The sequence below is a fragment of the Cibotium barometz genome, chromosome 2, assembly GCF_041138505.1.
Source record: "Cibotium barometz isolate CiBa-2024 chromosome 2, ASM4113850v1, whole genome shotgun sequence".
Lineage (NCBI taxonomy): Eukaryota > Viridiplantae > Streptophyta > Polypodiopsida > Cyatheales > Cibotiaceae > Cibotium > Cibotium barometz.
In genome coordinates this window covers 27,904,980-27,932,260 of record NC_141047.1, presented here as the reverse complement: position 1 = coordinate 27,932,260, position 27,281 = coordinate 27,904,980, and the positions used below count along the sequence as shown (strand labels likewise).

General features: G+C 41.4%; 1 protein-coding gene across 2 annotated transcripts in view; it reads right to left on the bottom strand.

The window, feature by feature from the left end:
* Window positions 1–6,820: 6,820 nt before the first annotated feature.
* The window catches only part of LOC147640885 (ubiquitin-conjugating enzyme E2 2-like), a 28,289-nt gene continuing 7,828 nt past the window's right edge, over window positions 6,821–27,281 (bottom strand). The window contains exons 3-6 of one of the 2 annotated variants that reach the window (XM_086816284.1): window positions 8,224–8,316; window positions 7,998–8,086; window positions 7,816–7,888; window positions 6,821–7,671 (exon numbers count right to left, since the gene is read on the bottom strand). In XM_086816284.1, coding sequence (XP_086672410.1) covers window positions 7,664–7,671; window positions 7,816–7,888; window positions 7,998–8,086; window positions 8,224–8,316 — 263 coding nt within the window. In that variant the 3' untranslated portion in view covers window positions 6,821–7,663. Of the gene's footprint in view, window positions 7,672–7,815; window positions 7,902–7,997; window positions 8,087–8,223; window positions 8,317–27,281 lie in introns of both variants that reach the window. The other variant, XM_086816275.1, reaches the window with a different exon arrangement.

Here is a 27,281-nt window from a genome sequence, read left to right as displayed (position 1 = left end):
TCAGCACTGATTAATCGCTGATTAGCAAATTAATTCACTATTTTGTGTGTAGAAAACAGAGTATGCGGGGAGTCCAAATCTAGTGCCTTAGACTTCAAATGAGCTCAAATGCTTTCAAAGGCATTAATAGCAATGAGTCTAGTAGAGGATTAAGCCAATAAACAAAAGATTTGACCAAATATTGAAAGCTTAATCTCTGTTTTACTAAAGTCACCTGCAGATTTGATGAAGAGCTTGGATCTCAATGTAGACTTGATGAAACTGAATTCTGTCTTCACTAGCTTATAGAGCATGCTTGAAAACACTTTGGGATAAGAGGAATTAGAGAGATTTTATTTGATGAAGCAACAATGGCAAAAACTCCTCAGAAAAACGGTGCTAACGAAAATCCCAATTTCTCCTGCGTTTCTTGGCGGTTTGCGCTTTTGTTTGGATGAGCTTGAAGAGCATTGGGTTGGCTACCTATGACTAGAAGGGTTTGGGCTAATTGTGAGTGTGCAAGGTGAATGAGTTCCTCCACTGGCTGGGAGTACAGAGGTGAGTTGAAAAAAAGAGGAAAAATTATAATTTTCTACTAATCCTAATTAGCAAAATAATTAGCAAGATAATGAGCTCACAAAATGATGGATTCTAGGCATGGCTCTGATACCATGTTGAGATTAGGGCATTGTGATGAGCTATGGTAGATCAAACACTAGAATCAACATCATTAATAAAGTGATTAGCAAATAACTAAGACGTAATTAGTGGATAATTAATAAATAGATTAATGTAGGCATGGATACTCAAAAACCAGCAAATTCTCATTAGGGCAATGCCTCAATTTATAGAGTTTACATCAAGCATCAAATCCCACTGATTTCTCCTTGATTCACTCCACCTCTTTTCCATGATTCTCTCCACCTCTTCACTTTTCCCAGAATATCTCCACACTTCCTAAATCTTCTCATGCTACCCTTTATTCTCTCCCAGTAGATTCTTCTCACTTTTTCACAGGCTCTTTCATATTTACTCATTCTCTTTTACAGCCTCTAACCAAGGGCTTGTTCCCGCACACACCCTATTCACTTGTATTTTTAACAGCATTGACCAATACTTTTCTCCATAGTTCAAACTATGTGTGGCTTTTAACATTTGTGTGATTGAATAAAAGGTGCCTTGCCTTAGATCTACCCATACAAGAGTAAACATTTGGGTGATTGGATAAAATATGCCTTGCCTTTGATCAAGCCATACAAGATTAAACCTTTGTGTGATTGGGTGCCTTAGATCCACCCACGCAAATTTTGCTAGGCTAGTCTTGTGTCTACTTTGATTTTTTAGCATCCTGTATGGATTTCCCTTCATGCAAGCTTACTTTTGATAAAATATCTTCTAATTTCATAGTACATTATACACCTTTTTTATGTGGTTGCATAATTTATGTACAACATTCTAAGTTTGTCCTAGTATCCTTAGTCTTTATGTAGCGTGCATAAATTGACATGATGAAGTGGAATGTTGAGAATTGGGCTCCAATTTTCTTCCATCTCATGATGACGCTTAGAAGAAGGCAAGCTTTGATGATGAAGTGGAATGTCGAGAATTTTTTTCGATCTCATGATGACAATTAGAAGGAAAGATTTGATTGTAGCTCTTGATTCCATTTATTTATTTATTTATTTATTTCTTGTCACTTCCCTTACCCTTGTTGTTTCCCTTTCCTTAACATTGACTTTGATATGACAATGATACAGACATGTAAACATTGTGTTCTCACCATGTTTGTTTCCATACATGCACTTTACCTGCTCTACTTATTAGCAGTAAACACCAATGTCATCCACCTCTAGAGTTATCCTTGCATATTTCTCTTTGAGTTGTCCTTGTAAATTTCACTTCTAGAGTTTTCCTTGCATATTTCTCTTTGAGTTATCCTTACATACTTCTCTAGAGTTATCCTTGTAAATGCACTAATGTCATCCAATTCTAGACTTGTCCTTGCATATTTCACATCTAGGACATATGTCCTATTAAAGTTACAATTTGGGATTTCATGTGATTCTCTTAGGACCTCAAATGCATCTATCCACATTTTTTTACTCTTCATTTTGACTTGAGAAACATTTTGCATCCATGTATCTTCATTTTGTACCTCATGTATTTTCTTTGAAGACTCCCCCGTGTTGGATCTCTAATGATGTCTCCTCTTTCCATGTCTTCTTGCCCTTCATATCTTTGTTTATCATTGTTAAACTAACGCCTTCTAACTTATGACCCTTGATAACTTGACATTAATCTAGTTGTAAAGCAAAAATAATTTATCCATTACAGTCCATAAGATTCCATTCACATTTAGCATTACACACCACCAGAGTGCACATAATTAAATTTTACAAGTTAACAGATGTGTTTCTCACCGTTCCATGTCATGACATAATTTTTTAATGTCACTTGCTACAATGTGACCAAGTCTAAATAGAGTTTGTTGAAGTCTTCAAATTAAAAAGAGTTTACTTTTGATAGATCAGTAAAATCTTATGTGTAGTGGTAATCTCCTAGCATAGAACAGACACTTGAATTCATATATTTTCAAGCCTTATAAACACTGTAAGGAGTCACAAACATAAGTCTCAAGATACATCTTCTCATGTGCACATCTAAGAAAGGTGTGCTCCATTTTGTAAGGCCCCCTATAAGAGGAGTAGTTGTTATGGTGGTATGAGCACCCACACACCAAGTAGTTCCCAGTGTAAACACACTAGATGGTGGCCAAATGTGGCCAAATGGTTAGAAGTCCCAATCGGATGATATGGTGGATTGGTCATTTTGGACCAAGTCAAGGGTTAGCCAATGTGGTTGGCCTGCATCCATGCCAACCAAGGATACTATCTACATTAAATTTTTAAGTTTTGAATAATGTAACCTTGGCATGTATCTCTTCAATCCGCTAACTCCACAGCCACAATTCTTTGCCAAGCCTTTGTTAACAATTGTTTATTGACTAAGAACAATCTGATTTCCTACTTGCAATCTTCTTTTAGGCTCAGCATGGGCAACAAGGGATTGAAGCCTACTATGATATATATAAAAACCATTATGACTATCTGCTAAAAAACATAGAATGTAGTAACGTTGTGAAACTTGGGTGTTGAACCTAAGAGTATCCACTGGGTACATCCAACCATATATCTAAAAACCATTATGACTATCTGCTAAAAAACATAGAATGTAGTAACGTTGTGAAACTTGGGTGTTGAACCTAAGAGTATCCACTGGGTACATCCAACCATATATCTATAGATCAATGATTTTCCAATCCCTTACACACAAGTTTTCCAAATCACCATCTCTCATTACTCCAAAGCCTTACATACTCATGATAGAGATCCATGTGGAACCTAAATTTGGGAGGTTTTCCTATATTGTCTAATGGAGGCATTTTGAACTAATATAATAAAATTCAAAGGGAGGGAAGAGGGATGGGATCAGTAAGAGGAAGTTTAGGTGTTAAAGGGATAGAAGTAGACATTGGTGGGATGCTATATACCTTGTGATGGGTGTTGGAGAGATCATAGAAGTGTTTTACATTTGAAAGAGGCGTGAGAGAGAAAAGGTAGAGCTTAGAGAGGCATTGTAGAGCTTACTACTGTTGTAGACCTCAGAGATGTGTTGTAGACCAATAAGAGGAGGTGTAAAGTTTAAAGAGATGTTGCAGACAAATAAGAGGTGTTGAAGAGCTCAACGAGATGTTGGGAAGCTTAAAGAAGTGCTTCAAACATTAGAGGAGAATAGCACAATTTCAAAGGAGTGCTCAAGGTTACCATAGTGGGAGAGAAGAGAGAGGAGAAGGATGAGGCGATGAGAAAGGGTATAGATCATAGACATTAGTCTACAACAATAAAAGTGTGAAGGGATGGAGAGGAGGAGGGGGCAATGAGGAGGGGTGGAGGAGTAGAAGGATGAAGGAAAGAAAAGCAAGGATACTCTTAGGGGGAAGTGTGGAGGAAAACAAAGGAGACTCTTAGGGGAAACAAATTTAAAATTAAATTTATTGGGAAGCCAAAAAGAAATGATTGCATTCATTTTTTACAAGATATAATCTATTCTTAGCAATAAACATGATAATTAAAATGAATGATTAACGTAAGTTTAATAATTCCTATCTCTTGATAACTTTACTAATGAAGCCCCCTAGGATTTCTCATCCTTCCCTTAATGTTAGACTCCTCTAATATAAATCCATCCCTTAATGTTAGACTCCCCTAATATAAATCCATCCCCTTAGGAATCTTATTAATATTATAAGACATGGAACATAGTAATTAGATTGATGTGATCCATGTACCTTAAATATTTTTAGCATATGCAGTAAGGAAAAAGCAATGAAAGTTTTAGGTCTCCTTTCCAATGGAGAAAACAAAACAAATATGTATCTTTTTGTATATATGTGTCTTGTCATCTTTATTCTCCCAAACAATTTTCAAAAAAGATGAATTGTATTACATGAGGACACAATCCCCCCACGTCTCTAGCATAAGTTCTTTGATCCCCTCCTCTCTCATGCATGAAAAAACTAATGTGACTCAATTAGATTAAAATTACTATAAATCTTATATCTTAGGTAGGGAGACACTTATATTCTTACTCATCTAAACATTAAACTTGGGGGGAGCTTGTGATAGCTATATTATCCAAAAGATATGAATAATTGGCCATTTCCAGTTAATATATTAAGTGCATAAAGATGTACCCACCTCTTGACTCCATGTGAACACCACTTCAAGAAATGCAACTGAACGTAACCACTTTAAATTGGCATATCTATTGAAAGGAAGGGTAATTTAAACTTGGTTTAGGCACTTAACTAAGGTTTTAATAAAAATAATCATCATTATAGGAGTGGTATGAGATATTTGAGAAGCTCCAAAATTTTGAGGTAAAGTATGAACTTAAAAGAGAACCATTAACCTACAACCATCCACCACAACAAATATGTTACATGGAACTATAGGTTACACTTACAATTCTCGAGATATTATCCTGATCCCAAAGTATCCATACTAAACATCAAAATTAGGAGCTAGATTTAAACGTGAAATTTAACATAATGTTTGCAAGATACTTAAAATAGGACATCATTGTTCAGCACAGGCGATGAGGTCATGTTCATACCCTTATGGAAATTAACAAACTTCAAAGACAATCTACTACAATAGGAGCTTCAAAGATTGTCTACTACAATAGGAGCTTCAAAGACAGTCTCTAGCTCTAGGCAGCTCATACCTCACAGTATTGGTGCAACAAGCCTAAGCACCTTTGACCCATCTAACTTCAGCAAATATGTATGTTTTTTTTTAAATGGCATTTCTAGATGCAAACTTATACCAATTCGTCACAAGAGATATAGTTGCAACTCACAAGGTCTCTTTCAGTGAGTACCTTCCACTATGGTGCCCTCAAGCTACGCAAAGAGCTCAAAGTAGCTCATTAATCAACTCCATCATGTCGATTTGCTGCTCTTGTAGTAGATGCACCTCAAAGCAACAACCAAGCCTTCAATTCCATCCTTCCTACCTACTTCCACACTTCTCTTGCGCAAGAAGCCTTTAGCGACCTCCATTTGTGCAAAACAAGCTTCTTGTTGTCCCAAGGCACCTTAGGGTTGGGTCCTTTTTATGTAAATATCCTTTAAGGCTTCATGGAATCAATTTAGCTCCAAAAAAAAAGCACTTAAATAAGATTAAGAACATGCCACATCTACATCATGACACTGCCAACCAAAGTGCCGGAGATGATTATATTCCTATATAGTTCCACCATGGCACGCAAATGATGACATTGTCACTTGGTATAATGACAACTCCACACGAGGAATCTATGTTTGGGGTCTTAGAAATGGTGCCCTAGAAATGGTACCAAAAGATAGCAACATTGGTATCGACAAGATTAAGCCAATATGGTCAAAGCATAATGTATTCAGCCCATGCAATGCTCGTGACTAGGCAAAACAGCCATGAGAACCACATTTTGGGTGTGTTGTGTTCGAGTTAGAACACTCGTATACAATATGCATGTCTAAGTTGCCCATGTGTAGGCATGGCAAGTGTTCAACATGATTAAGGGTGGCGTGTTCACCATTCTGCTTGGCGACAAGTGTTCACCTAGGTTGAACAGCTATGTTGAGAGGGGTGACAAAAGTTCACAATTATGACAAGTCAGACTACTTTGAGAGAGGTGACAAAAGTTCACAATTATGAGAATGACAAGGATTCATTTTTCCAAGAGGATTTGAGGAATCACCATTTCTAGATCGAGAGAACCAATTGTTACTTATGAGAGGATGTTGAGAAATAAGATCCAATAGGAATAGATGTCCATATGTGTGCACACAATTGTTCACCCGTGTGAGCTTGCGTGCTTTGAGCATGGTGTTAGAAAAAAAACCATCATCGCATAGAGTGCATTGTACAGTACAGCTTCATGGTAGCAAGGCTCTAGAGGGTGAGTGGATGATGCCATAAAGCTTTTAATACATAGTCTTGTAGTTTCATATGTTTTATTTTCATGATCACGACTCTCTCTCTCTCTCTTTGCCATGGATCAACTTCCACTCCAGTATAACACATTCTAGGCTTCGAGACCAAATTTCCCCCTCCAACCTCCCAACAAGCCAAAAACGAGTGAAAATTGTAGTGTATATGAAGGGATACAAATTTGAATCTCATCGTGGTCAAGCATAAATTAACCCCTCTGATAGGATCCCATGCCCAATTTTTGATTGCACACATACAAGCCCTCGTAGGTCCCAAGATCAAGCATCTAGACAATCCGACATATCCACAAGAAGTATCAAACTTTAATACGAATGTGTGCAAAGAGTACAGGTACAGGAGCACGCAAAGTTTTATAGCCATTAAATCAAAATCCACCCATCTTTCGGTCTTGAAGGCCCAATTTCCTGTACAAGCCCATATATGTTGCAAGACTGATTCTTCCACGAGCTCAAGGCACTTACAGTATATCCCGTCATCTTGGAATTGATGATGATGGTGGTTGGCAAGGGCCGACAGAAAGTAGACTTAACATCCTCTCACATTGATGGGGAGATGGGCGGGGCACAAGGATGGGTTGATTATTTGCTTAGGATGCCAGATATGCTTGGCAGACATGTATCAACATGGGCTGTAGCTTTTGCTCAGGTGATCAATCATCAAAAAGGTCACATTCAAATTGTGCCACACGCGCACGCATGTGGATATTGGCATGAACATGGACCTGGCATTGTATGCTTTTGTTTTTGTTGGACCAAGTGTACTCACACTTCGTTGGAGGGTTTTGAACTTGCTATAAGTCCTGAAGACCAAATTTTGGTAGACCCAAGAGAACATCAAATTTGATAATGTAGGGGAAGTAGCCACATACCACGTCACACATCTACTGGTCTACCTTTTACAGTGGTGTAAAGTCCTTGTAGGAAAAGCTAATCCACCTCAACACGTGCAAATGCTCCCGCCTTCAGGATCCCATTTTCTGTGAAAGTAAAAGCACTTGACTAATCCAAGCTGTACAAGTCAAACATAAACTTTTGCAGGTGAATCCATTCACCCCAAAACTGACTATCTGAAGTGTTGCTACACAGGCACACAACCTCAAGATTCCAATGACTTCCGCACACACTGCCTTACCTTCCTGTAAAAACCACAGCCAAAAAGCTAAGACATTCAAGAGACAACTTGATGACCTACTGCTTTCAAATATGATGCAGTACACACTTAATTCAAATCCCTTCTATTTAAAGGGAGCATTAGAGATCAAAGCAGTGCAAGGATGCACCTGTTATACGACTTGATATCAGTCTGATACAAATGGGCTGCATCTGGATTGGCCGGACTGGCGGGATTCGGATCTGTAAGAAGCGACTGGTTACAGAAAATTACAAGCTTTATTAGAGCTGAAAGAAGCTTGAAAAACAATCTAAAGAAGACATAAGAATAAAAGCTTCAAAGGGAAGGAACCTGGATGGAAGTCAGAATAGTTGAAACATTATGACAAGGTGACCAAGCATCCTGAATAATATCCATGCACAGGGTACCATCACTGTATACTGCCAACTCACAAGCACAATGTAAGGCTTGGTTGTGGTGATTAAAAGTTACTTGACATGGTATTAAGTGATGATTAAAGGTGACTTAAATATAATATTAAGCACGCCAGGTGAACAAGTCGTATAAACCACCTCACCATTTGGATGATAGACTTCTGATGTAAATCTAACCCTTGGTGGCTTCTCGGGATAATGTTCTCCAAAGATCAATCGTAAAGAGAAAATTCCACCTGGAAAATAATGGGAGTTCCTCAATAGTAAGTACTCATAAAATAATTTTGAACCTACCACAAGAACGCTGACAAACAGAAGCATTGCTAAGAACTAATGTTGAACTAGGAGGCAAAGAAGAAAACCTGGTGTGCATTAATGGGGTCCTTTAATAAGTGGTCTGCTTGTTTAATCATAGTGGCATTGTTCTGATTAATTTGCCCATCTGATTGTTATGCCTGCAGCCCCACAAACTGGGGCTCACAAATGCAAGACTATGTAAAGTAGTCACCTCCCACCAATCTTCCATATTGGTAAAGTAATGCCACATGCACAAAGCGTAGACCTGTGTACATGTGGCATCCCTTCGAAAGAGTCGAAAGGGTAATCAGCTCTATGAAAATCACTAACTCGAACCTGTATCCACATGTGCTTCCTTGGCCATGTAAGCTCCAGCACCTCCATGTTGGACTTCAATGCTCGGCCCTCCCTCCTACAAAACATACTCAAGGAAGTAAACTCTGCGAAACACTAAAGTAGAAACTCCAGCCTTTCCAGTGGTGTGACATGGACATGTCCATAACCATTTAGCCACATTAGAGGGCAAGTTCGTGGCAAAGTCTTGGTCAATTTTGGGGCTTTTCAGCCATTTCATTGTATTTGCTCCAAGCACCCAATGAGCAAAATTGCAAATACAATTTTGGGGCTTTTCAGCCATTTCATTGTATTTGCTCCAAGCACTCAATGAGCAGCCAAGTGTGGACACAAATCTTTTTTTTCTTCTTTTTTTTGTATTGATAAAGTAGGGTAGGTCAGTCAACCAACCAGCCCATGAGGGCACCCCTAATGTGGTGTACTGTGCATGCTATCATAGCGATCTTTAATCTTGTTTACAGTTATTAGGTTCCAAGACACTCTCCACCGCATTACATTGGTACCAGAGCACGGTTCCCTTTTTGTGGGAAATGGTTCGGGGCTTGGAATCTCTCACTATGGATGTGATTAGATCGCTATGGCCAGCCATGTGTCTCATTGTGTGGAGAACACCGCCAATCGTGAGCAGCATGATAGGACCGAAGCTGGGAACACCGCTACCAACTATGATGCTTTAAGGCGTCAGATTGAGGATCTCAAGGCTTTAAGGGATGATCCAGATGTACGGAAAATTTTCGTATCCAAGGCTAAGGCAGCTGCACATGATGTTACATTTGATGCTACTGCCAACGAGATGGGTGTTGAGAAACCCTGTGAATTGCCACTTCCATAGATGCTACATAGGAAGATGTGATCCAAGTGTTTATCTTTTGCTCAAAGCACAGATCCCTTTTAAAGGAGGAGCGGATGTAAGCCCTCAATTTACTGCATAAATAAAGTGTCGTTTAAGGGCAAATGTATACATAAGAGGCATGTGTCGTTACTTTCAAAATAAATATTTTGGACTTAAATAAGAAGTGTAACTATGCTTAAGTTGATGGAGAGAAAGGTGGGCAAGACAATTTCTGATTTAGGAGCCAAGATAATAAAGATATGGCCTTCACAAGGTATGTGTGCACACTCACTGTTTTATTGCTTGGAAGGGTTATTGTACTGTTAAATTTATAATATCAAAGAAAGGGTTTGTCTAAGGTTCAAAAGTGTGTGCAGAGTGAGCCTTGGTTGGTGAGAAGGAACTCACATGCTAGCCAAGTGGAAGAATTTTCCCAAGATAACTCAATTGAAACTCAACTAAATATGAGAAGGTGCATGTTTGGGTGTAAGGAAGCCCATTAGGAGAGGAACCAATTTGGTTGGGGGAAACCATGCAGAAAGAGTTCATTAGGGAGCTTTTGAACCCAAAAAAAGTTTGAGGTACAGCCAACCAACCAAGCCCAAGAAGCCACAAGGCCCATGAAACTACACCGCCTACATGTGAATGTCCTTGGGCACCATCTCGTGAACAATATGCACGTCACACTTAATATATAAAAGCCATATTGCAAAAAACAACTGAATGATATATCATTGCACAAGATAATCTGCAAAAGAAACAAGCACTGCACAGTACTCAAGCCGCAAATGGGCCGACCCCCCGACACCCCCCGCCCTCAATACTGGAGCATATTATTGGAGTATTTAAATATGTACAAAGTTCCAAGAGCTTGCTAGCCAAATAATCCAATGCAATGCAAGTATGAAGACAAGTTACCCCAAACAAAAGTGTGTTGGAGTAGAATGTCGATGCAGGACTCGTAAGAGTCACTGTGACTTGACCACCAGTCTCACACACTTGGAGAAGAATGGACATGAAACTGTCATTCCGTGACCACACACAAACAGGCGATCTCATACTTAAGCCTGGCTCACCCTCTCGAAGAGACTAGGGTTCAAATCCTCCAAATACGAGTGCACAAATAGGCACAAACTCACGAACAGGTTCAAGAGTACACTCTGGTACAGCACAAACAGTAGGGTTTCCAGCAGGTGTACAGTAGGTAATACAAGCAGTACGGCAGGTACTGCTTGTACGGCAACAGGTTCAAGAGTACACTCTGGTACAGCACAAACAGTAAGGTTTCCAGCAGGTGTACAGTAGGTAATACAAGCAGTACGGACGGTACTGAAACTTGCGGCGGGTGCCCGGGGGACTAGGGCCTTTGACACACTTGTTGATACCATCAATGCATATTAAAACATTTAAACATGGCCACAACCTTAACACATATCCATCATAACTTTGCATAAACATAAAAGCTGGACAAAAACATCCACAAATGCTGAAAATGGAGCTTGCGCGTGTGACACCACATAGAGGCCGGAATGGGCCGATCCCCCCTTGGAGTATTTTATTACCCAAGGAGAATAATATCATGTACAAGCTTTGAGGGCCTTACTCTCCCCACGGGAGATGCCAGATTATCCATATACAAATGCCATAACACAACCCAACACGAGGCAACCAAGCCGGAACACAGGCTGTAGAAATGTTGAACCATAATCCATATACCTCCATGTGGGTACTGATTCTTCCCCAAAAACCACGGGTCTTCATGCAATAGAGTTGGTACAGCAAGTACAACTCTCCATTCAGCTGGTACAGCAGGTACAGTGGCTAGTAAAATAGGTACAATGGCTGGTACAGCCGGTATAGTGGCTAGTACAATAAGTACAAAAGCTAGTACAATTGGTACAATGGCTGGTACAATAAGTACGATATGTACAAATGCTGGTACAGCAAGTATAGTGACTGGTACAACAAGTACAGTGGCTGGTACAACCGGTACAATGGTTGGTACACTAGGTACAACAAGTACAAGGACTGATACAGCCAATACAGTGGCTGGTATAGTAGGTACAAGAGCTGGTACAACAAGTACAATGACTAGAAATCATAATAAATGATTACATACCCTTGCCTTCAGTATTTCTTCGCGATGGAAGCCTCCAAAACAGTCCCCAACAGCCGGTATTCTTCATGGGCAGCCTTCAAGAGAGAGAAAGAGAGTAGCCATCATTAGGGCAGCCTGTAACAGTGGTAGAGGCTAGGTAGAGGCTAGTGTGCAACAAGAGAGCCTCTATTAATGAAGAGAGAGGGCTCCAATTTATAGATTTGGGCCTCCCATGAGCTAAAATGGCAAGAGAAGGCTACGATGACAAGTGGAGAGTCACACGATAGCTGGAGTGACAAGTGTGAGGCCACTTGTCTCACTTTGATCCACTTTCTTGCCACGTGTCCCAATCTAAGAGATGGGTTCTCCCATAATCTTTACCTCTAAAAATATCCCAACTAGTAGACATTCTGTCATAGGCACTTTGCCAACTCTTGGTATCGGCTCAATTCCAAATGTAATGACGCGAACAAAATTTCCATCGGAGTCGGGCCAAAAATAGCAACTCTCCTAAATTTTAGGAGTGTGGTCCTTTGTATTCTAGGGTAATCCCCCATTCCTAAGCTTGTACTTTCCAAATATTTAGACATCCTGGAGTCCACCAGACCCCTTTCATACTGGGAAACCTCGAGGTAAGTGACATCCTCTCGAGCTTCTTAAAAGTTGTCCGCAACTTTAAGCTTCAAGCCATATATTCAAGATATAATCATGTCCCATCAAGTGGGTGAGACGAGACAGTCTCAGAAATCCAATATAAGTGAAGAATCCATGTCCCAAAGAAATGGGTGAGACTAAATAAGTGTCCATAATACCAATATGAAAATCATGTCCCAAAATAAATGGGCAAGAATTCCATGGAAGATATGCTAGACACATGCACAAGAGCCAATTGTGTCTCAATCACCAATATCAATGAGATAATCATATGCCAATGAAAATCACCAAGCAGGTACTAAGACACTTAAATAAGTGCCATGTACAAGAAACTAGTGCCTCGCATAGAAACATGTGCTATGCACACAAACCGGTGCCATTCAAGAGCACAAACCATGGTGACAGAAAAGCTGGTTCTCCATAGTTCTGGCAATCCTTTCTCCCAATCCCAACACTTCCCATGTTCTCCCATACAATCCCAACTCTAATCAACAAGTATGGTGTGGAAACAATGAAACACTCACTCCACAATCGCAATACGAATCCACGTGTATAGTGGAGTGTTCATTGAATTGCCCTCTCACAATCCCAACATGAATCCACATGCATGGTGAGATGAACAATGAACCTCTTGGCCTCTGTATGGGAAGATAGTGATTCTAATATGGCTTAAAAATAAATAAATCCATGTCCCAAATAAATGGGCGAGACAAAGCAGTCCCATAAGTCCAAATATCATAATCATGTCCCAAGTAAATGGGCGAGACAAATCAGTCCCATAAGTCCAAATATCATAATCCGTGTCCCAAGTAAATGGACGAGATAAATCAGTCTCATAAGTCCAAATATCATAATCCTTGTATATCATAACTCTTACCACATACTCCGTGCTAACCACACACCTTGGAGTAGAGGTAGACATTTATCCATAAAAGCATCATATCCATGAGATATCCAAATATTTCTTCTCTATAAACTGGGACAAATTCCTCCATAGAAATTGCTTGTAAAGCCCAATATCTATATAAATCTCATCCTCCATAGATATAATCCATTCCAATAAAGGGAGCCATAAACAATGTTTCCCTGAAACCATCTCAAGGCAAACAACACCACCTGTCTCCTTGCATGGCTATACAAGGGTTAGTGAACATCAAAAACACTTCATAGTAAATAGCAAAAGCACCAACTTTGCAAACTCAAAGTATACTTAGCTTTTCTTTGCCAGGTTGGTCATGAAGCCAAAAGAAATATCTCCTCACCATATCCTTAAGATATCGTGAGATATATCTCCATATAGCTTGCCTGTAAGCTTGATAATATAATCCACAATATCCATATGGAAAGAGTGCTAAACATGTGCACATAAAGCCAACTCCACACTTCCAAGATAAAATTTTGTGAATTCATAAATCCTTAGATCAACAAGCTGTCTACTGCTCATGCTCTTGCTTCATAAGCGATGAAGCGGCTCCATGCTTAACAGCAATGATGGTAAGTGTGGTCCCCACTTGAGATCTTTTCTCTTCCATATTGATAGATGGTTGCCTATGCTCTGATACCAATGGAACTCACGGCGGGTGTCCGAGAGACTAGGGCCTTTGACACACTTGTTGATACCATTAATGCATATTAAAACATTTAAACATGGCCACAGCCTTAACACATATCCATCATAACTTTGCATAAAACATAAAAGCTGGACAAAACATCCACAAATGCTGAAAATGGAGCTTGCACGTGTGACACCATACAGCCAATACACTGGCTGGTACAATAGGTACAAGAGTTGGTACAACAAGTACAATGGCTAGAAATCATAATAAATGATTAAATACCCTTGCCTTCAGTATTTCTTCGCGATGAAAGCCTCCAAAACAGTCCCCAACAGCCGGTGGTATTCTTCATGGGCAGCCTTCAAGAGAGAGAGAAAGAGAGTAGCCATCATTAGGGTAGCCTTCAAGAGAGAGAGAAAGAGAGTAGCCATCATTAGGGCAGCCTATAACAGTGGTAGAGGCTAGTGTGCAGCAAGAGAGCCTCTATTAATGAAGAGAGAGGGCTCCAATTTATAGATTTGGGCCTCCCATGAGCTAAAATGGCAAAAGAAGGCTACAATGACAAGTGGAGAGCCACACAATAGCTGAGTGACAAGTGTGAGACCACTTATCTCACTTTGATCCACTTTCTTGCCACATGTCCCAATCTAAGAGATGGGTTCTCCCATAATCTTTACCTCTAAAATATCCTAACTAGTAGACATTCTGTCATAGGCACTTTGCCAACTCTTGGTATCTGCTCAATTCCAAATGTAATGACGCGAACAGAATTTCCATCGGAGTCGGGCCAAAATAGCAACTCTCCTAAATTTTAGGAGTGTGGTCCTTTGTATTCTGGGATAATCCCCCATTCCCAAGCTTGTACTTTCCAAATATTTAGACATCCTGGAATCCACCAGACCCCTTTCATACTGGGAAATGTCGAGGCTGGTGACAGGTACAGTAGGATTCCCAGCAGTACAGCAGGTACAGTAGGGTTCCCCGCAGATACAGCAGGTACAGAAGGGTTCACAGTCAGTCCACAGCAGGTACAGAAGGTGCCCACAGTAGGTACACAGCAGGTACAGCAGGTGATTCAGTAGGCGGCTTCAGCACAGCAGGTACAGTCGGGTACTGCTGGTGCAACAGTGCCGGTACAGCAGGTGATACAGTAGGCGGCTTCAGCACAACAGGTACAGTCGTGTACTGCTGGTGCAACAGTGCTGGTACAGCAGGTACAGCAGTAAGGGGTGCAACAGATTCAGCAGGTACAGTAGGTAACAACAGATTCAGCAGGTACAGTAGCCATCCACAAGGGGAGCAATCGACCAGCAGAAAAAGAGAGGAAGAGAGAGATGGTCGACTTTCAGCCAAGGAGAGAGACAAGGGAAAACCCACGCCCACCTCCAAGAAAGGGATTAGGAGAGTCATGGAGAACATTTGGGAGAGGTAGTGAGAGGGGTCCAACTCCCTTGTGCCATGTGGTACAGCCCACCTTGAATAATGGGGTGCACCTCCATATATTAGAGTGGCCACATGGGGCTTAAATGACCAAGTGGCGTGCCCAAGGCTCGGGCTGCCCACACATGGCTCTTGGGCCCCGGGCGTAACCTAGTGGGTAGTCCAATCTTTAATGAAGTTTGAACGCCGTTTTCACGTAACTTGTTTTCGTGTGACTGCTTGCTATGACGTGTTTAATTCATGGACAAGGGACGCCCACTTGTGAATCGTGTGAATGCCTTGTATTTTGACAGAATTTGTGGCACGTGAACAAGTGGTAAGTATTCATTTTAATAATTGAAATGGTGGGAAAAGGTTTATAAGCTTTGAGAGATGCATGCATATGCATTACGCAATGGATATATCTCTCGTTCCTAGAACCTGTAAATAGCAGGTCTTCCCAAGCACGGAACTGGCTCAATGGGAAGCCTAAACTGGGATCCCTGAGAGTGGGTTCCACGTCCTGGCCACACTATAGGTGACACGAGGCTTGGCCTCCCATACATGACGTGAGTCTTGGCCTCAATACGGGCTACACGAAGCTCCTTGGCCTCCCGTACCTTGGCACAAAATAGAGGAAGACCACTCGGCCAAATTGAGACATCCCTCCAAGCTTTTAAACAATTGACCTCAACTGAAAAGCCTCTAAATATGCCAAAAGAAGTTGTAGGCAATCTTTGAAGTAGTCTTCATCGGCCCATTTTGCGTCGATAGGCAAATAGTTCTTGAACTTCACAAGGTCTCTCCTGCAAAGCTTACCAAGAGGTAGCTTTCTCCCCTTGTGAAACACAATCTGCTCAGGTTGTAGAACTTCCTCTAGCTCATCAACCTCTGGCAGCTCTTCTGTGACGGGCTCTTTTGGCTCTGGCCCCACATACTTGAGCAATAGACTCACATGAAAGGCATTGTGAATGCTCCAATGATCAAGCAATGCAAGCCAAAATGCAACCTCATTGATCTGCTTGATCACCTTAAAAGGTCTGTAATACCTAGTAAAAAGCTTAGGGCATGCTCCCTCCTTTCCTAGCCTCTTACGGAGTCTTGCTTTCTCAAATTTCAGCAATACCCAATCATTTTCTTAGATGTCTACGTCTCTTCTTTGCTTCTCGGCAGCCCTCTTGAGTCTTATGCTTATCTTGTGAACGAGCAATGGCTGTCCGCACTTGTGCCAAAGGCAACATCAAGATCTCTGTCATACTCATCAGCTACAAAGATCTCATCCTTAGTGCGTAGGATGGGCGGCAATATCACTTTGCCATAAACAATTTCAAATGGGGCCTTTCCCGTGAAGGCATGCAATGTGTTGTTGTATGCAAACTCTACCAACGGTAGATACTTTTCCCAAGCTGTTTTCTAGTGTACAACATAGCATTTAAGAAGATCCAACACCACCCAATTTGTAGCCTCACTTTGCCCATCCGTTTGGGGATGGAAAGCCGACAAGAAGTCCAACTTAGTGTCCATATTGTCAAACAAAGCTCTCCAAAAGAGGCTTGTAATCCTCGATCTCTATCCCCCACAATGGATTTAGGCACCCAATTTGTAGCCTCACTTTGCCCATCCGTTTGGGGATGGAAAGCCGACAAGAAGTCCAACTTAGTGTCCATATTGTCAAACAAAGCTCTCCAAAAGAGGCTTGTAATCCTCAATCTCTATCCCCCACAATGGATTTAGGCACCATGGTGTTTGAACACTTGTGCCACAAATAACTTAATCATATGCTCACACTTAGTGGCCTTCTTGATCGCCAAAAGTGTGCTTGCTTGATAAACCTGTCAACGATGGTCCAAATAGCATCATTGCCTTGCTGAGTACGAGGCAAATCCATGATAAAATCGATTGCAATACTTTCCCATGGTTGTAAGGGAATAGACAAAGGCTGAAACAAACCAGGAGCCTTTTGCCTATCAAACTTGAGTTTCTGGCAAGTGATACATGCACGTACATATACCTCTACATCTCTGCACATTCTTGGCCAAAAGATGTAACGCTCAATCATGCGCATAGTAGGCATTTTACTTCTATGTTCTGCATACGGAGGAGCATGGCACTCATCAATGACCTTTTGCCTCATGTTTGACACAACATAGGCAGTTATCCTTCATGAGATACTCGTCTTTGAACACATAAGAGGCATGTGCATGTCCGCCACTAAATGAGTCCATATATGCCCCAAAATTAGCATCCGTATGGTACAATTCACGCATGGCAGACAAGTCCCCATGTGAGACAATTGACACTGTAGCCACATATGCCTTTCTATGCATCTACCACCACATTCTTTTTTCTTGGAATGTGCATAATCTGAAAATGAAACATAGACAAGAAGTTTGCCATCCTCGTATGCTTCTCCGAAAGCTTTGTTTGCGTCAAGAAGTACCTTTACCTTAGGCTCTAATGATTTGTCTTGACCATAAAATCAGCTCCAAGAAGGTAGTGTTTCCAAATAGTCGAGGCATGAATCACAGCCAACAACTCCTCATAAATGCCCAAAGAAAGCTATGCAGCATGCAAACGACGGCTTTCATAAGCTATGGCATGTCCTTCTTGATTTAGGACAGTGCCAATGCAACTTCCGGACGCATCACATTCCACACAAAAAGGTTTCTGCAGGACTGGAATGACTTAACACGGACCCACTCATAACGGTCCCCTTGAGGCGAACGAAAGCATCTTTGTCCTCAACTGTCCATTTGAAGACTTCATTCTTCTTACTGAGCTCATGCGACTGGAATGATGACTTAACACAGACCCACTCATAACGGTCTCCTTGAGGCGAACGAAAGCATCTTTGTCCTCAACTGTCCATTTGAAGACTTCATTCTTCTTACTGAGCTCATGCAACTGTCACCCCTGGCCAAGAAATCCATGCAAAGTGTCTAATAAAACTCCTGTAATATGAGCATAAACCCAAAAAGTTTCGTACTTCATGTACGGAAGATAGCTTAGGCCAATTCCGAATGGCTTTAAATCTTTGCAGGATCCATCTTGACGCTATTCTTTGATACAAGATGCCCCAAATAGTGAATCTCAAAAGGAAAATTCACTCTTTTTCGCATTAATGAAGAGCTTGTGGTTACGAAGCTCTTCAAAAACGATGGCCAAATGTTGGCGGTGTTCTTGCTCATTCTTGGTAAATACCAAGATATCATCGAAAAACAATCCTGTGAATTTCCGATGCTCACGGAAAATGCGATCCATCGTTCTATTGAACATGGCCAAGGCATTTGTAAAGACCAAACGGTATAACCAAAAACTCATATAACCCAAATGACGCCCTGAACGCCGTTTTGTGTATATCTTGTGGTGCCACACGCAGCTGGTGATACCTGCTCTTAAGATCAATGCACCACATGAATCTGAACTTACAAATAATTTTAAAAGAAAGAAGAGAATCACTAAAAACAAACAAAAAGGGCTTAATAGAGACACCTGAGAAAAAATAATAACAATAATAGTAATAATAACTTACAAAAATAGACAAATACATAACTAAACCACACACGCCCACATACACACACAAATTCTTTATTGAACCATAACAAAAAAATTTCTAAAAAACAAGCTAAACAAATTAATTAGCAAAACAAAGTTTAAATGACTAATCCACTAAAACAAAACAAGTAAAGACAAGAATATAAAAAGTGCGAACGTTACGTCAAAAGATTGTCCAATCATGAAGTATAAGATCATCAATTTCATCATGCATAGCATGGACTAGGTGCTACGACATCCCTACTCACGTCATCAGCGTCCCAGAGTAGGTGTAGGTTTACATATATATAAAAATTGTCCTAACCAAGGACACAATTTTTATACACAGACCAACGAGCTAAGTTTCTATCACTTCTCCGAAGGTGAAGGGCAGACTCAACCATGATGAAGGCTAGCACTTACAACAAGACTAGCAAAAATAAACCACTTCTCTATTAAGGCAATGAATAAATAACAACTAAGAGCTAAAATGAAGCTCCCCATTTTTGTGAAACTTATTACTTATAATCTTAAAAGCAAAAATCTCAAAGATATATTTACTTCGATTCAAAAAACAACGAACTTTGCTTAAAACCTGTTTAAAGCAATATTCCTTTTGCATAAGTAAATTGATGAGTTAACAAACTTAAGTAACAAAAGCAAACTTGTTTAAACAAATACGAGAGAACCTAAATAACTAAGAAGAGACAACACCGTATTTAGTTATTTTAGAAATGTTAGAAGTGAAGTAAGGCATTCTTATGATATTTAAGTTGGAATGCTCGGATTGTAAACGTTTATCATATATATCTACATCTAAACCAACACAAGATTGAGAAATCTTGAGGCCCAAAAAAGAATAATGGTCATTATTTGCAGTGCAGTTAAGTTCACAAAACTCTTTGGGATAAATTCCTCCACCTAGAGAGGTAGGGTTTAAATACATAAAGTCTTGGAAATCAGGAATATTGGGAACAAAAAGGTCATCAATAAAACGTCTCTCTTGACAAAGATTATGGAGAAAGACAGGACATGTATCAACGGAAACTAGGCGTTCCATAAATTCAAATTCATAAGTAAAAAGATAAAAGTTGGCAAGAAAAACGGCATAGTTAGTATCCATAGGAATACCAATGGTTTGTTTAAATAAGGAATCGCCTAAGATTATATAGAGGTTATCTAGGAGAAAATCTAACCAAGACATAATATCATCTTGGTCTACGATCTTAGTATATCTTTTTTATTCTTGGAATCTTGGCTATGTCTTGGTTTTTGTTTTTCAACCAACAAAAATCAAAATGAAGAGCTGATTTTTTTATCAACAAAGCTTTGTATCTATTGTGCTCTAGTTTGTAATGAAAGACTTAAGAAATCAGAGCTTTAATTCTACTACGCAAGTCATTTAAGTCTAAGTTAGTATAAAGAGCACTGTAATCAAAAGTTTGTATTCACAAAGGAAAAGACTTCTCAATGAGACTATGAGAAGAGTTAAAGAATTTAACAACGGGAATTTTCAGGAGTTTAAAGTTACTTTCGAGGCTTCTTTCACGGAGCATCAGACACAGGTCCTCGTGCAGATGCAAACTTTGCAAAATTCCATCTCTTTATTGACCACTACCATGTCTACTCTCTCGGGCATGGATACCTTGGCGTCTGCTTTAGGCCCCAACATCACTCTGGAGCAGTTTGGGGACGAGCAAAAGCAGCATACCAAGGAGATTGTGGACACGTGGCTACATAAGTGGCAAGTCCACTTCTAGTTTCATCCATATGGCGATGACAAAAAGATTCAGTTGGCAGCAAGTTTCCTCTCGGGCAAAGCTTTGATGTGGTGGAAGGAACTCAAACCTAAACCACCAACCTGGGCACAGTTTGAAGAAGTATTCAAGAAAGAGTTCCTGAAGTGTATTTTGTCTTCCGATTTGTAGGCCTCCTGTAGGGAGCGGTTACAGTCAGGGTTGCTTCCATACGCCGGGTAAGAGAGAGAAAAGGAGTCGGGTTTTTTTACTACACGCTGACAGCATGGAAGAAAGAGAGTAAGCAGTCGGGCTCCTTCAAAGAGAGAGACTGCAGCACCTGAGAGAGAGAGAGAGAGAGAGAGAGAGAGAGAGAGAGAGAATGGGCTGGGCACCCATACTTGCTATTGCCCATGGCCCATCATCCATGGCTTAATGAATATGAACTCATAACCTTTATAAATACAAAGGTTAAGTTTAGTTATAATATAACCTTTTAAAAAAGTATACCTACCACCTCTTCACATGCAACAAAACATATCAGAAGAAAGGCAAGCTTCACAGCTCACTGGCAAGCGTCCCCGCTCAGTAAGTGGCACAACATGGCAGGCAGCTACACAAATACAAGTCAAGCGAAAACAATTTCAGACATGCAAAAATGGATGCATGTGCACATATGATGGACAAAATCTCCCTTTCATGAAACTTGTACAAAACATTCTAGTCGGGTACAAAACTGGCGCAACAGAATGTGAAAACCCTAGCCTTCCTATGGAGTGACAGTCCCATAGACAAGACGCAATACAAACACGGGTCCTTCCATGGAGTGACAATCCCATGGACAAGATACCATCCTAGTCATACACGGGTGGCACGATACAGGCTCCCGTCCATATGGCACGATCCTGGTCACACACAGGTGGCATGAAACTGGTTCCCATCCATGTGACACAAAGTGACTGACCCTTTCACATGAGACACCGGACTGGATTGATGTGAACATGGCACAAATCTGGCCGCTCTATGAAGTGACAGTCCCATAGAAGTGGCACCAAAAATGGAGATGGACCAAATGGGTGGCCAAATGGTGACACCTCTTCCTAGATCAGATAACCTAATTGACCTTTTAGTAGGAGCGAAGTATTTCACAAAGATAGATTTATGTACTGGCTACCACAAGATACGTATTCATGAAAGACACGTCAAAAGAACTGCCTTTCGGACTAGGTATAGCCATTACGAGTTTGTCGTATTACCTTTTAGATTGACTAATGCTCCAACCACTTTCCAACAAATGATGAACAATATTTTTCATGAACATTTGGGAAAGTTCGTGGTGGTGTTCCTGGACGATATTTTAGTATACAATCATACTCTTGAGGATCATGTTAGACACCTCACAATTGTCTTGACTATTTTAAGACAAAATCGACTGTATGCTAAATTTAGTAAATGTGAGTTTTTTATAACAGAAATCATTTACTTGGGACACAAGATCACACGAGACGGGTTGAGCATTGACTATGAACAAGTGCAGAAGGTTTTGGCTTGGCCAATACTGCAGACGGTGAGACAACTTCGTTCTTTTCTCGGTTTTGTTGTTTTTCTTCGAAAATCTATGTGGGAGTACTCTCAGCTCACAATACCAATGACCGACTTGTTGAAAGGTCGTGGACATAGTCGAATCAGCCTATCCCTTGGAATAATGATTTGGATATGGTCTTCAGACTTTTGAAAGATAAAGTCAAGAAAGCCCCTACCTTAGCACTATCTGATCCTAGTCGGCCTTATGTTCTTCAGACTAACGCGAGTGATTATGCGATCAGGGCTGCTCTATTCCAAGATAGTAGACCTGTTGCTTTCGAGAGTCAAAAGCTCGACGACACTCAATCTCGTTGGCCAACCCTTGAAAAGGAGCTTTATGTTGTCATTTACGTTCTCAAGGTTTAGAGGCATTATGTTACGACCCTGTGTTTTTCTCTGGACAATATGCAGGTGTGCACAGGGACATGGTGGACAGTGTGAATGGCATCAGGTTGGAGTCAAAAAGTAAGCCCGTGTGTGGACAACCCCAGGTGTGAAGGGGGCAAAGAGACATTAATTAAAAAGGTTTTATAATCTTTGGTGGCCAAAAATTAATGTTTTAAAGGTTTCAAAACCTTGGGAGGCCCCTAGGGCAATTTTTAGAGACTACTCCACTTTTGGAGACCCACGTCTCTCTCTTGACTCTCTCTCTTGCTTTTGGGGGAGGAGGCGTGCATGTTGGCTGCGTGGATGAGAAGGGAACTACACCTGCGTAGAGAGTGCCCATATGGAACTGCTGGTCGTACAGAACAGCAGGTTGAGTATTGTACGGAACAAGCGGCTGCATGTTTTACTGGCGGCTGGAAGTATAGGCGGAGCTGGCGACCAGGGTACGGGTGCTGCAGGTTTAGACGCCTACTGTGCAGGTTGGCTGGCGGCTGGTACAGGTGGTAGCTGCAGGCCTGTACGGACAGCAGGAAGGTACTGCTGGCGGGCTGCGCTACAAGGAATACAGGCGCAGCTGAGTGTCTTTTTGTGCTTGCTTTTTGGGTGAAAACAGTGGGATTGCACATGCGCCTTAACTCTCTCTTTCCCTCCCTCGCTTGCTATGAAACGCCCAATAGCACTGGTGCTTTTTGGAGGGGGCGTGTTTTTGCAGAAGACAGGGGGCTTGTTTCTCTGGACATAAAGGTGGACAAGGGCTGGTTATTCATGAACATAGACATCATGTCGATGGCGTTCAACTGATGGAACTTTCAGCTTCTCTTTGCTTTGGGTTCAGGAATGTTTTGAGACTGTTTATGGGCTGTTTTTGCTTGGCTGCAAATTCAGCTATGTACTTGGGTTTCTGGCTACAAGTACACGTCATTTGGTTATGTTTCTTGGCATGGGAGTGATGCAAGCTCGCATGGCTGCGTGCTCATGGAGCAGATTGTTTTCTTCCTGCTAGAAAGGAACAGAGGGACCTACAGTTATGGGCATCTCTATGTTGCTAGATGTTTCATGAGGGAACAGGTAACTAGATGTATGCCGTGTTTGGTACTGTTGTTGAATGGTACCATGAATGGTTCTGTATGGAAACAGGACAGAAGTTTCAAAGGGAAACAGGCCTAAGGGTTTCATGTGGAAACAGGTCGTAGGTTTCTCGAGGAAACATGTTTTTGGGTTTCTCCAAGAGATAGGTCACATGCAGGCAGAAGGTACAGGAATGGACACATGTATGGTACAGCCTTGCTACTGATTGGGCAGGGGACAGGGAATCCATGACAAAGATGGATAGTACCCTTGGAAGGTAGAGAGGGTTGGTACAGGTGTGTCGACTTAATGGTATGCTGTGCTGTGATGCGAGTTCTCTTTTGAGAGACAGTTTGGGAGTCTGTGTTGTGATGCAGGAGCACTGGATGTGTCAGGGTGTGATGCTGTTCATATGCGGCTGAGTTTCCAGCCTTATTGTAATCAAAGCTCTTATAATCAATTAAAGAAATACCGCAAGGGGCGCCACTGCGATTTGGGGCCAATCAGTGTCCGTGTACTGTTTGCAGGAGCACTCTAGCTCCCCCTGTTTGTTTTCCTTTTCTAGGTTCTCAATGGCGTTGAAGTGTTTTATGTGCGAGTGTTTGTTTCACCGCCCATCAGGCCGGTTTCACATTATTTATATGGCTCCAAGTTTGTGGCATTGACTGATCATCGGTCAATCAAGTATGTGTGTGATGCGGATGATTTGAGAGCACGAAAAGCTAGATGGGCATAGTTAATGCAAGATTTTGATTTTGAAATATACTATCGAAAGGGACCCATGAATAGTGTAGCAGATGCGCTTAGTCGGATCAGAGAGGTGAATACTTTGTCGTTCACCGAGATTTCCACTGACTTATTTCAATCATTGAGAGAGCTTTGCAAGATTGATAATTATTTTGGTCCATATTGGCAGAGGATCCAGGACGGAAGCTCCTTGATTGACCAAGACTCAGTGACTGAGCAACCTACTATTCAGGCTGCAAGAGGCCAGTGGATGCTTCGGAATGGTTTATTGTTCCATAATGACAAAATTTGTGTACCACAAGTCCCGGACATTCGGTCCAAGATTCTTAAGGAGTGTCACGACGCCCCTTCTGTTGGACACCCCAAGGTACACAAGACATTAGCTTTAGTGAGACACTTTCTATTGGCCAAAGATGAAAGGGTATGTTGAAGATTATGTCCTCAAGTGTTAGATTTGTCAAGCGAATAAAGCTGAACGCTTTACACAAGCTAGGATGCTGCATCCTTTACAAATCCCAGGTAATAAGTGTTAGATTTGTCAAGCGAATAAAGCTGAACGCTTTACACAAGCTAGGATGCTGCATCCTTTACAAATCCCAGGTAATAAGTGGGAAAGTATTTCCATGGATTTTATTATCGGATTGCCAAGAACACGTCAAGACCACGACTCTATTTGGGTTGTGGTGGACCGCTTAACAAAGATGGCTAGATTTTTACCTACACGGAAGACTGTTACGGCTACGCAATTAGCAAAACAATTTATCAAGCAATTGTTTAGGCTGTACGGTTTATCGAAGGGCATGGTCAGTGATAGAGACTCTAAGTTTATAAGTGACTTTTGGAGGCTTGTTTTTGAGAAGTGGAAACAACTTTGAATCTAAGTTCCTCATATCATCCTCAATCTGATGGCCAGACTGAAAGGGCGAATCAGACTTTGGAAGACATGCTTCGTGCATATGTCTCCAAAAGACAAGATTCATGGGAGGATTATCTTCCTATGTTAGAATTTGCATACAACAGTACTAAGCATACGAGTACAGGTTTTAGTCCTTTTATGCTTATGTACGGATTTTAACCTAGATCACCTGTTACCGTGGGATTTTCATGACTTCACAATTCTGCATCGCGTATTTTTTTGCAAGACATGCAAGAAATGTTACAAGTTACGAAGGAATCTATTAGAAGCGCTCAAGACAAAGACAAATTTTATTCTAATAGACATCGTTCACCGAGAGAGTTCTCTGAAGGAACGATAGTTTATTTGCGAGTTCTGAAAGATTCCGAGACTTTACGAACGGATCAATCTCCGAACTTATCTACTAGATACTACGGACCATTTCTGGTTAAACGCCGGATTGGTTCAGTTGCATATGAATTGGACTTGCCCTCTCATGTGAAAGTTCATCCTGTATTTCATGTCAGTAGACTTCATTGCCTTGCTTGCATCATAATCACCATGGTAGGCTTCAAACTTCACAGATTTGTCAAATGCTTTAAATTATTTAAGCCTCTTGGCACGGTGACCCTCAATTTTCAACTTTCTCTTCCCCTTATCCAATGGGGCAGCAATAGGTACATGCATCGAACCCTGACGAGAAACATGCGGCACATAGGCATGCGCCCTATGCAACGATGACCTGTGCAAAGATGGTACTTGCATTCACATAAGGATCCTTGCATGAGACTCGTTCACCATAGGTATACTATCACCAGCCTGAACATTTCCCAATATGAAAGGGGTCTGGTGGACTCCAGGATGTCTAAATATTCCACTTGTCATTGTAGCCTTCTCTTGCCATTTTAGCTCATAAATCTATAAATTGGAGCCCTCTCTCTTCATTAATGGAGGCTCTCTCTTGCTGCACACTAGCCTCTACCACCATTACAGGCTGCCCTAATGATGGCTACTCTCTTTCTCTCTCTCTTGAAGGCTGCCCATGAAGAATACCGACTATTGGGGACTATTTTGGAAGCTTCCATCGCGAAGAAATACTGAAGACAGGGATATTTAATCATTTATTATGATTTCTAGCCATTGTACTTGTTGTACCAACCCTTGTACCTGCTGTACCAACCACTGTACTGGCTGTACCAATCCTTGTACTTGTACCTATTGTACCAACATTTGTACTTGTTGTACCAACCACTGTACTTGCTGTACCGACTGAATGGAGAGTTGTACTTGCTGCACCAACTCTATTGCATGAAGACCCATGGTTCTTGGGGAAGTATCAGTAACCACGGAGGTATATGGATTATATTGTTGGTTCGGCATTTCTATAGCATGTGTTCCGGCTTGGTAGCCTCGTGTTGGTGGGCTATGTTATGGCATTTGTATATGGATAATCTGGTATCTCCCGTGGAAAGAGTAAGGCCCTTAAAGCTTGTACATGATATTATTCTCCTTGGGTAATAAAATACTTCAAGGGGGGGGTCGGCCCATTCCGGCCCCTATGCGGTGTCACATGTGCAAGCTCCATTTTCAGCATTTGTGGATGTTTTGTCCAACTTTTATGTTTTATGCAAAGTGATGATGGATATGTGTTAAGGATGTGGCCATGTTTAAATGTTTTAATATGCATTAATGGTATCAACAAGTGTGTCAAAGGCCCTAGTCCCCCGGGCACTCGCACTCGGTGGCATGAGTGGCACGTGATACATAATCAGCTTTGGTTGTCCCAGCACAAGAAGGTCCTGCGATGATGGGAGATGATGGCCCTGATCCTCCTCTGGTGGTGTGGCCGTGGGGGGCGAGGGCCATGGGGTTTGGGGCATCGAGCTCTGCATAACTCAATGGCTCTGTCGAGTGTCACACCTCTCGGCCGAGCTCCTGCACTAGCCTGTGGTCCGGGTATGATGGGTGGATTGGCCCTCGGTGTGGTGGTATGGAAGAAGTTGGTGAGAGCTCTCTTTGCTGGTCCTCGAGCAAGTACAG